Raw genomic sequence first — 16,148 nt, 5'->3', positions numbered from 1 at the left:
ACCAAGGTCCTCTGAGCTTGGTCCTCAAGTGCTTTTAACCACTGAGCCATTTCTCAATCCCCTAGTTTAATTTTTGAGGACAGAATCTTGCTATATATAGCCAGGGCTGGTACTGAACTTTCGACAATCTTGTATCCTCAGCCTCTTGATTGATGGGATTTTAGGTGTTTGTCACCATGCCTGATTAGAGTGTTCTTTTAAACATAAATCATATTATGATTAAAACTTTCTAGTTGTCTTACATTATGAATAAATTTCTCATATTATTGATTTCTATCTATTGTTGACAACATCTCAGTATTACTCTCTGGGCCATTCTCTGCACTCAGGCTACAGTGGACATGGTCGTTTTCAAATACACTAAGTTACTTATTCTTGCAGACCTTTGTCTTAGTTATTTTTGTTACCCACAACTACTTCTGTGGCCCCAGATCACCTCATGGCTTCCACTCTTAACCCTACTGTCTTAAGTCATGCACCTTCAGGTCTTTGAATAAACAGAATAACTCCATTCAGTCACAAACTAGTGGGTGAGGAAGAGGTGTGTTGGGAAGAGAAGTGCCACACATCCTCTCTAGAGGAAGGAAGTTTCTTTCATCTGCACCTCCTGTAGACTTTATTTTGTTTCTCTTTTCATCACTTCTGTCTATGTAGTCAGCTCACTCACCAGAGAGTGGCACTGCCATTAGGCCAAAAGCTTGTTGCTACAGCTGGATCTGTGGCACTTTGTCACTGGCCTTTGAGGATCCTAGTAAACTACTGGATAAACTTCAAGTTCTTTCTAAGGAAGACTAAGATGTCCAGAGTCAAGAAACACTTATATCCTCTGTTTTCAAAGAAAATGTATTGAATGAATAAATTCATATAGAAAAGGTATTTAAAATTGTTAAGTGTGTTCTCATAACTATGCTGGTTAATTAGGCTGGAAAATCAAATACATGAAATAATCTTTCAAATAATTTAAAGTATGGGAAGAGATGAGTTAACAGAATATAAAATTATTTTAAGTTAGTAAATTTGTTTAAATAAAGTACTCCAGTAAAAGGAGGAGACAGTTGGAAACAACTGAGAAACCCAATAGGATGATGATTAAACTTAAATCTACCCCAAATCAGCAATCTCCAAAAAAACCAAACCAAGTCAAGCCAAACCAAACCAAAATCAGTTAAAGGAATGTGGTAGTATATACCTGTAATTTCAACATTGTGGAGGCTGAGGTAGGTGGGTCATGATTTTCAGATAAACATGGGCTACTGAGTAAAACCCCATCTTTAAAAAAGTTGACTTAAGACTAGCTCAGTGGTGCAGTGCTTGCTCAACAGGTTTGAGACCCAGTGTTCAGTCTCTAAAGCCATAAAGTAGTTAAGGCAGAAGTCACAGATAACATGAAAGAGCAAAGCCCAACTGTGTGCTGCCTTTAAGAAACACATCTTACACTAGACACGGTTTGAAGTAAAATGACAAAAAGAGGCACAGCATGCCAACAGTAATAAAAATAGAGCCAAAATGATGTAATACCATTACAAAGTAGATTTGTGAGTATAGAATATTACTAACGATAGAGCAGCCCCTCTCCCTCTGTGTTGAGGTTTATTCCTGTGACGCAAGTGTACTATGTATATGAAAGCTAATTGTCAACCCCCTAGGTCCTTCCTAAGGGGCCATCTACTTTGTCTTTTGAGACAGGCTCTCCTATTGGCCTGAAACTAGCCAAGTAGTCCAGGCTTACTCATTGTTGAGTCCCAGAAAATTGCCTTTTTCCACCTCCCTACTGTTGAGATTACAAATGTGTGCCACCTTGGCTTTCTCACCCAGGTCCTCATGCTTTTGTGGCAGGCAATTTACTGAAGCATTAGTTTCCTACTGCCCTGCTCCTAATTTTTTTTTTTTTTTTTTTTTAACGAAATGAGATAGGGTTAGGGTTGGCCTTGAACTACCAAGATAGCTTTGGATTCCTGATCCTTATGGGTGTGTTGAGATTACTGATGTGAGCTACTGTGCTTCATTTAAGAAAACCATTTCATGATAAAAGAATCGACTTAAAAAGAAGCCCAGTTAAGTATGGCGTGAAGTCTCAGTTCAGACAGGGTAATTATAGATAAACTGTCTCACAATTTAAAAATTAAGGCATTAATTATTAAATTGAAAATTAAGGGGTGGTGCACACCTTTAATCTCAGCACTTGGGAAGAAGAGGCAGGCAGATCTCTGAATTTCAGACCAGCCTGATCTACAGAAAAAAGCAACAAACAAACAAACAAACAAACAAAACAAAAAAATTTAAAAAACCAAATAAAAAATAAAATTAAAAAATTAAATTACGAAGAACAAAGCCATACTTCAGTCAATGGTAGAAGCCTGCTTAGCTGGAAAAGGTTTGTGATGTTTTCAGGACCTATTAAAAACAAAAGCAAAGCTTCCCCCATTTCTAACCTTTTATGCATCAATAAAAGAACTTCAAAATTCATGCAAACTAAACAATATATAAGGACAAACAGATCCACACTCATTGTCATGACAATGATTTCAGTATTCTTTCAATAATTAGTCAGAATAAACCCAGTAAGGGTATAGAGTACTTAACACTATTTGCCAATTTGATCTACTTGTATTTTTCTGGTTACACTTCAGCTAAGAGCATAATACATACTTTCAGTCTTGTCCATGCATGTGGAGCATTTATGAAGATACACCATATTTCAGTGTTGAAGCACTGTAAAGTAAGTGGATGCAGGCTATATCGAGTATGCTGTCTGATTATAAGTAAGCTATAAATGAATACAAGACCTCAAATCTTCAAGTATTTGGAGATTAAGCAGCATAATTTCAAAATAATTCACAGTTCAAAGAAGACATGAAGAGGGAAATGAGAAGGTTTTTTTTTTTTTTTTTTGGTTGAAGGAAAAAGTGAATACAACACATCAGAATTTGGAGGCTGACACTGACGGAGAACTTTATGGACATTAAAGATGCATTAGCAGAGAAGAGACTTCTAAAACCATCAGCAACAACTCCCATACTAAGAAACCAAAGAAAAAACAAACAAACAAACACCACCACCACCACCACCACCAAACTAGACAAAGAAGAGTAAACCAAAGCCAAACTAAGCATAGAGGAAAGTAATAATGATTGGAGCAGGGGTTCATGAAGGAGAAAACAGTTAAACAACGAAGTATTAACCCACAAGTTGGTTCTTTAGAGAAGATTACTAAAATGCTAAAGCTTTAGCTAGTTAGCTAGACTAGCCTCGAGGTGAATCAGGAGTAGAGATAAGTCAAGCATTACCAATAACTGGAATGAAAGTGACATCACAACAAGCTGTACAGCTATGAGGACAGGAAGCACATCGGGAATATCTTGGTGCCAGCTTAAATGAGATGTGGTTTGGGGTTTTATAAATCGTAATTAGGTAACATGAAAGCATGTAACAATTATACTACATAAAAAAGGCAGAAAACATTTATGTTTCATCTATATTTTTAATTCCCTGGTTTACGAGGTTGACGTAGGGAATGTTCTTGAATTTTTTAGTGTGCTAAGGAGCCTAGAGTACCATGTAGTGACAGAAACAAAGAAGTACTCAGAATACAGAGGGAGGAGCATGTCTTAGTAACATAAGTGCCAACCTGAAAGGGCTCTCAGTGGCTTAAGCTAGAGCAATGTGAACATGGAAATAAACATTGCAGTATTGGATTTTATCTCAGAGTATAAAGTAAACATACAGAGTCCACATTTGGTAGATGGGAGAACACAGAAACAGCTCTTCCAGAAAATTCCAGAGCATGTAGATTCCTCTTTGTTTGGAAAGTAGAGCTTAATGCCATTAACTCCTAGTAGGAGTTAGATTAAAAAAACAAGGCTTTAACATTTTCAGACATTATTATTGGTGTGTGTGTGTGTGTGTGTGTGTGTGTGTGTGAGAGAGAGAGAGAGAGAGAGAGAGAGAGAGAGAGAGAAAGAGAAAGAGAGAGAGATATGAGTCATGGGGTCCTGTGTGGAGGTCAGAGGACTAGTTTGTAGAACTGGCTCTCCTTCAACTTTAATGTGGATTCTTGGAGTCAGACTCAAGCTGTCAGGCTTTTGCTGCAAGTTCTGAGCTACCTTACTGACCCAGGTTGGAGTTTTTAATCATTTTTGTTTTATTTTAAACCCTGGCTATTCTGGAATTTGCTCTGTAGAGCAGGCTGGCCTCCAAACTTAGATATCTGCATGCCTCTGCCTTCCAAGAGCAGGGATTAAAGACATGTGCCCTACTACTAGGTTAGGATTTGTGTTTTTAAAGCATAAAGTATGGCAGGCTAAAAGCAGTAGCCTTACAGGGAGAAGCTTCGATGATATCACCTTAACATCATGACCAAAGCTAGCATAACTATTTGTAGACATAACATGTTGGTAACCCGTACCTCTTATGAGGTACAGAAATGGATCTTCCACAAACACCCAGTACATAGATGGGTAGCTGATTTCCGGTGGCAGTCCAAAGGCAATTCAGCAGAGGGAATCTTTTCTGCAGTGGGCTATCCATATGTAAGCAGATAAACATTTGTTGATAATGTCTCCTGCAAAAATTTATAAAACACACTATATCTAAAAGTAAAACAAAGTTATCGATCAGAAAAAAATATAAAGAAAGCCTTTGTGACTTTGGGTTAAGTAAAGGTTTCTTGGAAGTTAACAAAATGTGTGTAAAGACCCAGCTTCTAAGTTGGGGCGTCTCAGAGAAGGCGGGGCTTAGGAGCTCCCTCAGTCCTAAGCCCACATTCAACCTATAACAAACAATGTAACAACTTCAAATGTAACAACTTCTTAAACCTTGTATCATTTCAAACCTTTAGTTCAGTCAAATCATGACTCTGCACCTCATTCTTTTCACAGATTTCATAAGAAACATCATTTACTCTCCTGATACACTGATAGGAAGTAAATTACACTTTGATCTGACAGTGTTCGGTGTTTGTTACAGCTCTCTGTTACTTACCAGTTTGTGTATCCTCTAACTTAGGACTGCTGTTGAACGGCTTTCTTGGTTGGTTTGTTTGTTTTACTTAAAACAAGCAGGGAGTCTCTCACACCCATATCCAGTCACTTGGGCAGCAAAGTAATGCTATCTGGTCGTTTGTCTTATAAGAGCTATTGTTAGAAAAGTTCTGCTGCAGTCCCCTTCCACAAAGGTTAGACACAAATGGTTGCATAGGATTAATGCAACCAGAGGCGCCCCGTCTTTCCTTTTCTGTTTATTTAGTGCTGCCTTTATCTTTAGTCTAAACTCCCATGTGGGTTCCTTCCTGTTAATGAGTTCATCCTAAAACTTCAAGGGGGAGTTTAGGCCTAGAGCTAAGTATTTGTAATAGTGTTGTCCCTGGACTGAAAAACTATACCTAGCATAAATAGTAACAAAAGAAACTGGCAATATTAGTTAAGCAGCATATTACAGAGTAGATATTTTGCAGTAATAAGTAATTATGTGGGGTTCAGTCCCCAGTAATGAAATAAAAGAGCTCACTTTTTGAGATTTTTATTTGGACGCTCTATCTGAAATAGAAGCCAAGCCATTCTGATGTACAGGGAGCTGAGTCCTCTCCCTACTCTTCATCCATGGTGACGTCTAATGAGCCCCGAGGGTCTTACATAGCATAGGCTAAAGCCAGTGCTGTAATGAAATGTTTAATGGTGTAAAATATGTTAATGTCTTATTTGTTTGTTTGTTTAGAGAGAGAGTCTGCCAGTGGTTCCCAGGCTGGTCTTAAATTCCTTGGGTTCAACTGGTCCAAGTCAGCCTCCCAATTGGCTAGATTACAGTGGCATGTGCTGCCAACCCAGCTTGATGAAAGTTAAAGGTGATATGTTTAGTTGCTTTACTTTTCATAAAAGAACTTTTGTACTATGTGTGAAGTCCATATAGAGAGAAAAGGGGATGATTTCATGGTGTTACAGAGTAGAAAGGCTTCGCTTCATAGGCGACTTTACATCTTGGGTAGGAGACACTCTCATTCCTCAGTGACTTGGGAGTTAGAGTCTCTTGATTGTTATTTGATATTAGTATGTAAATTAGTATAGTAATTTGTTTAGTTATGTTAGCTTACATAGTCTTATGTATAAAGTGTATTAGAATAAGCTCTTTTTCTTTTGGTAGCTAAGAAAGAGAAAATAGCAGTAGTGATCTCTGCGTTTCCGCTGCACCTTGTATGTTCCTAGTGTTTCGCTACAGAATCACCCTGCAGTCTTCGTGGTCAGAGAACTCACTGTAGGTCCGGGTTGGCCTTAGACAGCATGAACCCTCTAACTCAGGCCCAGAGCGTTGAGACGTGCCTGCTGAACTGAGTTTTGTCAGCAGAAGTTCACAGTTCTGGGGTGATGTGGGAGGAATATTAGAATTGTTAAAACATTTTCCCTTGCATGTAAAGTCTCCTTCCTCTACTTTTAATTTCTCTGTTGAGAGTAAAACAAAACCATACACATCTGGGGAGATGGCTTGTGAGAGTAGGACTGGAAGCCCAATTACCAGAATAAGATAAAAAGCCAGGTAGGCATAGAGTCCCCTGTAATCCCTGATTTCCAAAGGCAGAGACAAAGGATCCCCTAACTAAGCTAGTCAGCTAGACTAACTGAAACTGGGGAGAGACACCGGCTCAGTACATGCAATGGTGCGTGTGTCTGTGTGCCTGCCTGCCTGCCTGCCTGCCTGCCTGCCTGCCTGACTGTCTCTGTCTCCATGTATATGGAGAAATTAAACAAATAGCTTTGTAGGAACAAGTATGAAACAGTATTATGATGCTAATTTCTTATATTTCTCATAATGTAAGAAATTTCCATTTCCCATAAAATTAGAGGACCTCCCCACTGATCCTTTGAAAGTCTGAGACATTTATATTTCACAGAAACAACATGGTTTTGTGACTCTGACAGAACGCATTACATTTGACACTAGACTCAAAAACAAACCTCTTAGTACAAAACCAACACTTTTTAAATACATTTTAATGAAAAATAGTTTTCTTAATAGAAAATAATAAAGTGCTTTCTATGGACTTGGGAAATATATTTGTAAAAGATGTAATTAAGCTGAAGAAATGGCTCTTTTAGAGTGTTCTGAGTTCAGATCCTAGCAACTAAGTAAAAATACAGGTATGGCCAGCACACCTGTATCCCTGGCCTATATTGGGTTAGGACAGAGACAGGAAAATCATTGGGGGACCACCTTGGGTTCCACGAAGGGTCCTATCTCAGAGGAAAACTGAGAGTCATAGAGCAGGACACCCGATGTCCTCATCCCAAGCTCTGTGCACAGGCAGCCACATACAGTGTACACCTGCCCTCATTTTAATTGTAATGATAATATCTTTTATATTCACATACCCTCTTAAATTTCATATATTGCCGGGCGTGGTGGCGAACGCCTTTAATCCCAGCACTCGGGAGGCAGAGGCAGGCAGATTTCTGAGTTCGAGGCCAGCCTGGTCTACAAAGTGAGTTCCAGGACAGCCAGGGCTATACAGAGAAACCCTGTCTCGGGAAAAAAAAAAAAAAGAAAAAAGAAAAAAAAATTTCATATATTTATACAAATATACTTAACCACCTAAGGTAAAACTAAAAGTGTATGTAGGCAAACGTCTTATCAACGTCTTATTTCCTTTGTAATTAAAAAAATGTAAGTATAAACATGAAATCTGTACAATTTTTATTCCATTAGGGTTCTACTTACAGCATTCTTCCTACAGAAAGGGTTTATTTCTCTGTAAGACTTAGGTAGATTCACATTGCTCTAATTCCCAGAAATTGCAAACTTCTTTAGAGTTTGTGGGAACTGAGCTGTAATTTCCTGGCTCCCTGGGTACCTTTCCTGGGAGTTTGGTGAAGTCTTTGTCTTTCTGAGCTTGTATAGGGATGGTGGAGTTAACTGGCTGTGTATTCAGGTGGTAAGTGCAAGCTGAGCACAGGGCCAGATGAATGGGGATCTTTCAGTGCTCTGTGATTTGAAAGGGATTCTAGATGAACTGCGTTTCTGTCTCCTAAGATGTCAGAAGTAAAGGTTCCTCCCTTCCCTGTGATCCTTTTGGTACTTAGAGCAGGTAAGGTAAACCCATTGTCTTAGGGTTTCTGTTGCTTTTGTGAAGCATCATGACCATAAAAAACTTGGAGAGGAAAGGGTTTATGTTAGCTTAGAGTTCCACGTCATAGTAGTCCATCACTGGCAATGGTCAGGGCAGGAACTCAAAACAGGGCGTGAAGGCAGCTGTGCAGAGGCCATGCTGGAGTGCTGTGGACTGGCTTGCCCTTAGGGTTTGCTCAACCTGGTTTCTTAAAGAACACAGGACCATCTGCCTTGCTTGCTTTAAATAGAATTTGGTAATTAGAAAAACTGTGATTTTTGAAGTTGTTAGTTTCTTGGAGCTGGAAAGATAGATCTGTTTAAGAATGCTAGCTGCTCTTCCAGAGGACCTGGGCTTAATTCCCAGCACCCACATGGCAGCTCCATGTGGTAACTCCAGGTCCAGTGAATCTAACACATTCACACAGACACACTTGTAGGCAAAACACCAGTGCACATAAAATGAAAATGAATGATTTAAAAATTTTAAAAAGAACATGTAAGTTTCTCTCTGTACTGTGTGGCTGTAAGGAAGCAGATGTGAGGTCACCCTGTGGTTGCCTTTGCTCTAGTGTTCCTTGCTTCATTTCTGTCTCCTCCCATTGTCCCCATTTTCTTGTAAGAGAAAACAGTCCAGAAATTGTAACAGTCATACTGCAGGAAAGTTCTAGAATTCTTCACCAGAGTCCCCTGCATGCTACAGATTCTGACAGTAAGCATTGCTTGGGGTGCCTGCGGTTGATAGGTGAAAACAAAGGGTATATTTTGCTCTGTTTTCTTCTGGGGTTGTGTAGTTCAGAGAACCAAAGGGTTTCCTTTGGTTGATAGACTACTGCAGGCATTGTCCTTAGCAGGCAGTCCTTTAAGAGTCCATCTCTGCTAGTTTATATTCATTGATAACGAAAAAGCCGATTCCAGTCCCCCTTCTTCCCCCAAAAGGATTATCAGGTGACATAGGGACATTTTTTCCTGGGCTGTCTTTTGGCATTACCTGTTTTCTAGAAGTCCATCTTCTTGTTCCAGACCCCTTCCCGCTTACCACTGTCTTATGTTATCCTACCATCCCTTATCATGGAGGCTTATAGATGCTTTGGCCTTTTCTGTTTCAGTTTGATTTAAATACGAGTTAAAGTGACTTTGTAATTAAACTTGTCTATGAGGGTTTATTTGGCAATCAGATTGCCTCTATGGTGACTGGATTTCAGTTCTCTGTGTAGCATCTCGTTCTCACCAGGAAGCCGTTCTGGTAAGGGTGGTAGTGTGGGCCTTTTATCCCAGCACCATGGAGGCCAAAGCAGAGAATTATGGCTTCAGGGTATAAGGAGACCCTTGTCTCAGCTCCCCCCATCCCCAAATAAACACCAAACAGAAAAATCAGATCCACTCCTACCCACTTTGCTTAAGACAGGGTCTTAACTCTGTAGCCCAGGCTGGCCCAGGACTTGTTTTGTGGTCCACACTAACCTTGTACTTGGAAACTTCCTGCCTCTTCCTCCCAAACTGAAGGAGGGCTTGTGTCACTGTGATCAGCTATAATACTTAAAAAAGGACAACCTGGGCACAACACCAGGGAACCCCAGAAGAACAAAGCAAAGCAAACACACACTTTGTTTTCTACTTGAGGAACATATTTTTAGTAGCTGGTAATACTCTGAAGGTATTTTTTTTTCAGAGTTTCTGTTATGAAAGCTAAAAATAAATGAGAATGAGCTTTAAAGAACAGAGCAAGACCTCTGACCCCATTGTTGTCTTGCTTTGGGAAAGTTAGCATAAGACTGTAATGCCTTTTGGTTTAGCATAGTCAGTAGCTATAATAACAGTCTTTACAAGTTAAATTAATACGAATATCTGTTTTTGTTTTCCCTTTGTTACAGGTTTCCCCTCAAAAAACCTATAAGGTAAGTTGTTCAGTTGCTTTCATACGGAAGTTGGAGTTAAACTTTAATTAGAAGCATTCTTTTAAAATTATGGGGATTTTTGTGGTTTTTGAGAGTGTGGATTTAAGTAGTACAAACTTTTATAATGCTTCACAGATTTCAGATACAACAGGTGTTGCATATTTTTTTCTGGAACACAGCCTTGTTTTGATAATATTTTCAGTGTTTTTAATGTAAGCATTTAAAAAGTTTATCCAAATTGACACTTTAAGGTCACTCCCTATGAAGAAATTTAATTTTAAAATCTGGCTGTTTTGAATTGTGGGTTGCTTGGGGAGGTGCAGATGGATTGTCAGTTTGGGTTGTGTTGTCACATGACTGCCTGCTGTCACCTTTAAATGAACTTTGTGCCGATTTAGTCTTAGTTATTTTAAGACAATAAGGGAAAAAAGTATAGAAAGTATTTAGGTTTTTGTGCTTCTGTCTGTCACACACAGTTTGAGAGTCCCTAACACTCCTGTCTTTTTTTTTTTTTGTTTTTTGAGACAGGGTTTCTTTGTAGCCCCGGCTGTCCTGGAACTCACTTTGTAGACCAGGCTGGCCTTGAACTCAGAAATCCGCCTGCCTCTGCCTCCCAAGTGCTGGGATTAAAGGCGTTGCACCACCATGCCCAGTTTCCTGTCTTAATATGTTTTCTTCTCTCTCCTTAATTGTCATAACTATTATCTAGAACGCTGAGGTCCCATTCCCAGTAACCCTAACTTTTCAATTAGCTGGAAGTCATGTATCATAGCGTCATCTTTTTCAGTTGTCCAACCATTATCTGGTGCTTATAGTTGATTAAATCATAGTAAAAAACAATAATTCTGGTATTATTTTGGGCCCAGAGGTGGCTGGCTAGGGCTTCAACCCTAGGAAGGCAAGCCTTGCCTGTGTAGGTTTGCTTTTATAACTTGTTTTTTCATGTTTTATTTCTGTAGTGATTTCAGTTTGACTGTGGTGTATGTAATGTCAGGGAGTGTGTTGAATTCTTTGGGGCACTGTTTTCTTGTTGTTAGATGGAACTTTAAAATAAGTAAATTATAGGCAGTTGTTTTAAGGATAAAATTAACCTTAATATTAGTAAGTTTTACTACTTGAGGCCCTTTTATAACCAAGAACATAGACTATAGTATGTATGGCAAAAGTTGAATTTTAAAACTCTTTGAAAAAAATACAGGCTTATGCTATGGAAGAGAAACTTATTTACTTTTTTTTTTTGTTTTTGTTTTTGTCCCTTTGGTTCCTTGAGAGATGGCTCAGTTGTTAAGAGTGCTTGCTGCTCTTGCAGAGGAGCAGTTTGTTCTCTATCATGCACATTTAGGCAGCTCACAGTCTCCTGTACCACCAAGTGCAAGGGGCTTTATAACTGAAGGTTATAACAGCCTTCGTGGGTACCTGCACACATGGGTGCATACATGGGTGCTCGCGTACACACACACACACACACACACACACACACACACACACACACACACGTCACTGTAAACAGGTTCCTTTGTGTAATTTTTATCCGAGGTTTTACTGTTATGCTTTTCTAATAGTAAATATTTGATTGTTTTAACTTAGGCATGGAAGTATTTTGAACCGAGAGTCACCAACAGATAAGAAACAGAAAGTTGAACGCAGTTCATCGCATGATTTTGACCCCACAGGTAAAATTCTCTTGTTCTTTCAAAGAATGTTTTTCAGATAGTGACGTTCAGAGTCATAGAACTTATGTGGATTGAGGCACTCAGGCATGGTTATTCCTACTCTCGCATACTCTGCAGTTGTGTAGTAGTGCTGGAGTCAGCAGGAATGAGTGCATACTTAACACAGCATTGTAGATGCCACAGTGAAGCATCACTGTAGGACTTGTGATAGTTGGAGAAATAGAGATGTCCTGATTGGAGATTGAGGGTACACCGAGGTCTCAAAATCAAGACGAATCGTGGTGCAAGTACTAGTGTGTCATTAAATGAAGGATATTGACCACTGGGAACTTCTGCATTCACTTAAAACTCAGCTGTGATTGTTGTGAAGTGACTAACTGCAGTGCAACTTAAAACATTTATGCTAACTGCATTTGAATAAACAAACGAATGTAAATGCACTTTCATCTTCTCTGCCCACCTTCCTTTCTCTCTCTCTCTCTCTCTCTCTCTCCCTCCCTCCCTCCCTCCCTCCCTCCCTTCCTTCCTTCCTTCCTTCCTTCCTTCCTTCTAAAGTGGGGACTGGACAGAGTCTTCCTTTGTAACTCAGACTGGTCTCCTGCTGCAGCCTCTCAAGTGCTGGGATTGTAGGCCTGTGCCATAGTGCTTAGCAGAGACCCTGCCTTTCTTCAAGTACTCAGGCTGATACAATGTATATCCTTTATTTTGTTGTGGTTTTTGTTTTTTGTTTTTGTTTTTTCCGAGACAGGGTTTCTCTGTGTAGCCCTGGCTGTCCTGGAACTCACTCTGTAGACCAGGCTGGCCTTGAACTCAGAAATCTGCCTGCCTCTGCCTCCCAAGTACTGGGATTAAAGACGTATACCACCACTGCTCGACACAATTTATATATTTTTAAAAAGATTTTATTTAAGTAAGTATGCTGTAGCTGTCTTTAGACACACCAGAAGAGGGTGTCAGATCTCATTACAGATGGTTGTGAGCCACCATATGGTTGCTGGGATTTGAACTCAGGACGCCTGGAAGAGCAGTCAGTGCTCTTAACCACTGAGCCATTTCGTGAGACCACAATTTGTGCACACGATTGAATTCTGCTGCCCTTTCCTTTCCCCATGTAATCTCAGTATTTGCTTTGTAGATAGTGCTTAATAGTTTTTTATTAGATATTTACATATGTTCTTTGAGCAAGTATTATTTTGTTTAGTTATGTGTTCCTGTGACAAAAGATAAACAACACCCCAATCTGAGATAGACAACTATGCCTCTTAAAGACATTTTTACTTAGAAATGTAATTTAAAATATTTAATAGAATATTTTTGTATGAATTATTGAAATATTTCATACTTTTAGAATAGTTTTCTTAATTTTAAACAAGTATTGTAAGTATTTAAGAAGGGAAAACTAGGATGTAATACTTTGCTTTGCATCTTGTGTCATGGTAAAGAAATTAATAGTTAGTTTAGATGACTTTGGTGGTGTGGGAGCCGTAACATGTCACAGGTCTCCATGGAGAGAGAACGCTGCACTTGTGATACCCAGGATCCAGGTCATGGGCCAGAGGCTTTTAGTTATTTCTATAGCTACTTATTGTCTATAATAATGGCCACCAGTTTCACTGCCATAGTCTCTTTAGTCTTGATAGATGTGTTCTGTCCGCTTGCCTATGAAGTGCCATTTCCACAGAGACCGCACCCTTCTCAGGAACCTGGGTGCAGCTCTCAGTGCTGTTTCCATCACTATAGTTATCAGATGATACACGGTGTAGACCATTCACCTGTTATTTTTAATTGCACTCTTTTCTTCCATAATCTGTAAATATGTCATTCATTACCTCTGCTGTTCATGACTGTTCTAAGTGTTGTCACCTGTGATGTTCATACTTCATGTTTGCACGATTTAACTTGATCATGACTCGTTCTTTTATCCCCATGAAATTTCCCCCTTACATTGGTCTCCATATTTTCTATATCTCTCCTTTTCTCCCGCTCTTGTACAGATAGCTCCTCCAAGAAGACAAAGTCTAGTTCAGAGGAGAGTAGATCCGAGATCTATGGTAAGCTGATGTAGCTAATGCGGCCTTGCACTTCTGCAGCTTGCTTCATGCTATCTCGTTGTGTTTTTGGTAACTGCAGCCTTTCTTGTCTGCTCTGCATGGCATGATCTCCTGCAGGGAAAGGGAGCCTGGGGTCCCATGTGGCTGTGATATGGAAGCTTAAGATGACTAGAAACTAACATGGTAGGCTGAGAATAGGCTGCACTACCTATTTCCTCCTTGTTTATCTTAGGAAAGTGGGGTCAGGCTCCCTGAATAGCAGCGATGGGCTTTGAATTATTGGCTGCCTCTCTGGTCTCATCCTCAGGCTTTGAGTTAAGTAGAATTTAAGCAGCTCAGCCATTTCCTATTCTTATAGGAAATGATATCATTTCTGCATGTTAGCAGTTCTTTGAAGTTTCTTGTTTTATCTTTTATTTATTAATTTTTGGTTGGTTTATCACCTGTAAAAGTCATTCTTATAAAATGTATCCCTAATTGCAAAATTTTTTAAGTGTTTTATTTTGAGGCTTAAAACATTTGTGCCTTCTGGAAGTTTCACTGAGACTTACTCCAAATAGGAAAATTTCAAAATACCTTTAAAAATAATCTCCATAAACAGTTGGTTTAACCTGAATGATGAGCTGTTCTAGCACATGGTGAAAATGGAGTATTTCCAGACTCTCCTGGAATATGACAGACTTTATGACATTCATAGAGCTTTGCCTTTTGGTTTTTTTCAAGCTTTTTGGGGCATGGTTTTACTGTGCAGCTCCAGACTGTCCTGGACACATTGTGTAGTTCAGCTGACCTCAGACATGCAGTATCCTCCTGCCTCTGCTTCCTGAGTGCTGGGATAGCTTGCCTGCCCTAGCTTACTAAGGCGAGTGAGGAAGGAGGTGAGGCATTGTCTGTAGCCAGACTAAAAGCTTCCACTGAAGACAGCCGATGGGGTCTTCTCTAATAGAGCAAGGTCCATCGGATGGGAGTTTACTCAAATGGGTCTGGACTTCCATATGAGGCCCTATATGAGGAGGAAAGTGCATGGAATGAATGGTCCATACCTCCTGAGAGCCTTTGGAAATTGATGCCCGCTGAAAGGACTGAGTACCACGAAGCCTTAGTGCTTGGTTCTGAGCAGTTTTGCTTGCGTTGGGCACATGCTCATGTGCTTCTCTCTGCTGCGTAGTCAAAAGGAGATGTTTGCCAGGCTTGTGACTCCCCAAGTTTATACTTTTCTTTCCTCCAAAGTAGTGTTCAATAGGCTGTGTTTCTGTAAGTAAGGTGCCTCCTGTCTTTTTTTTTGCTGAGGAATGTGAACATTATCTGTGCATCTCCATCCTTCCTAGCAGCCATTTCAGTTCACCTTGTTCACCGCTTTTCTAGATTTTGCTGTGTGTAGGAGCTTGTTCATGTTGGATATGGATTAATGATCTAGGAATCTGACAGAAAATACTGTACTAATATTTTTCTTAGAACAGGGAGCTTTATACTCGTCCAGACATAGCTTGGTAGCGACAGAAGCATCTAAGTGTGCTCAGGGAGCAGGCCTGCTTCTCAGTGTATCTGTCCAGTGAGAACCCTTGAAACACCTTTTTTGGTTGGTTGTTGTTGGAGGACTTGAATTAGGAGTTCCCAGTAAGCACTCTGTAGAGGGCTAAGTATGACAGCTAGCGTGCCTCTCTCATTGCGAATGTGCTTGTGGAAAGCACGTTAGACTGCAGTCAGCTTAGGTGAAGAGTATGCTCTGGGGAGCCAAGGGACATTTGGAGATGGTACCTGACTGAGTAGAGTCCTAGCAACCAGGGACTGCTGCTCGGCAAGGGTTTGTTAACAGCCCATTTGGCCTGTGGACGGAGGACATTCTCTTATCTTGATAAAGTTCTTTAGTTGAGTGCACAGTACAGACGTCATTCAAATAATCTCACTTATTTTGCCGTTCTTAGAGTTGCTTTGAGGGTTAGACTGACTGTGGTTGTTTGAAGAGGAAAGTGAAAGGGTTGCTTCCTTGCACAAGTTGTCGGCGTAGCCTGGGCAACGTTCTATTTGTCCCCTGTGCTTTATGGGCATATTTTCTGAACTGTAGCTTTAGTGTGCTCAGTTTCCTGTTGCATTAGGTTTTTTTGGAGACAGGTACACATATATATCCATTCCTATCTGGCCTTGAGTTCCTGATCTCTGCCTCTACCTCGTGAGTGTGGGGCTTGCAAGTATACCCCATCATGCCTGGGGTTGTTATTGTGAGACAGAGTCTTGGTATGTGACGCTGGCTGGCTTTGAATTCAGTTTGTAGTCCAGGATGTCCTTAAACTCAACACAGCTCTTCTGTGTCAACTTCCTGAGTGCTGGGATGACTGTCATATCTCTAATCCTGTACTGAAGAACTGTTACTGTAGGGTATGAGGGAATCTGTAAGAATAAGCCATGTCCCTTAAAAGCCATCATAGACCACATGT

The 16,148-nt window shown here is 40.1% G+C and overlaps 1 protein-coding gene across 10 annotated transcripts in view; it reads left to right on the top strand.

Annotated features, from left to right (window-relative positions):
• Arhgef12 (Rho guanine nucleotide exchange factor (GEF) 12) overlaps nucleotides 1-16,148 on the top strand; it is a 141,877-nt gene that overhangs the window by 51,466 nt on the left and 74,263 nt on the right. For 5 of the 10 annotated variants that reach the window (XM_011242597.2, XM_017313566.2, XM_030244573.1 and 2 more), the window contains exons 2-3: nucleotides 9,966-9,989; nucleotides 11,577-11,662. In XM_011242597.2, the coding sequence (XP_011240899.1) occupies nucleotides 9,966-9,989; nucleotides 11,577-11,662 (110 nt within the window). Of the gene's footprint in view, nucleotides 1-9,965; nucleotides 9,990-11,576; nucleotides 11,663-13,656; nucleotides 13,714-16,148 lie in introns of all 10 variants that reach the window. The other 5 variants (NM_001359232.1, NM_027144.2, XM_030244572.1 and 2 more) reach the window with 2 other exon arrangements.

The sequence above is a fragment of the Mus musculus genome, chromosome 9 (assembly GCF_000001635.26).
Source record: "Mus musculus strain C57BL/6J chromosome 9, GRCm38.p6 C57BL/6J".
Taxonomy (NCBI): Eukaryota; Metazoa; Chordata; class Mammalia; order Rodentia; family Muridae; genus Mus; species Mus musculus.
The sequence above is the reverse complement of the archived record's forward strand: the minus strand, read 5'-3'. Positions and strand labels throughout refer to the sequence as shown.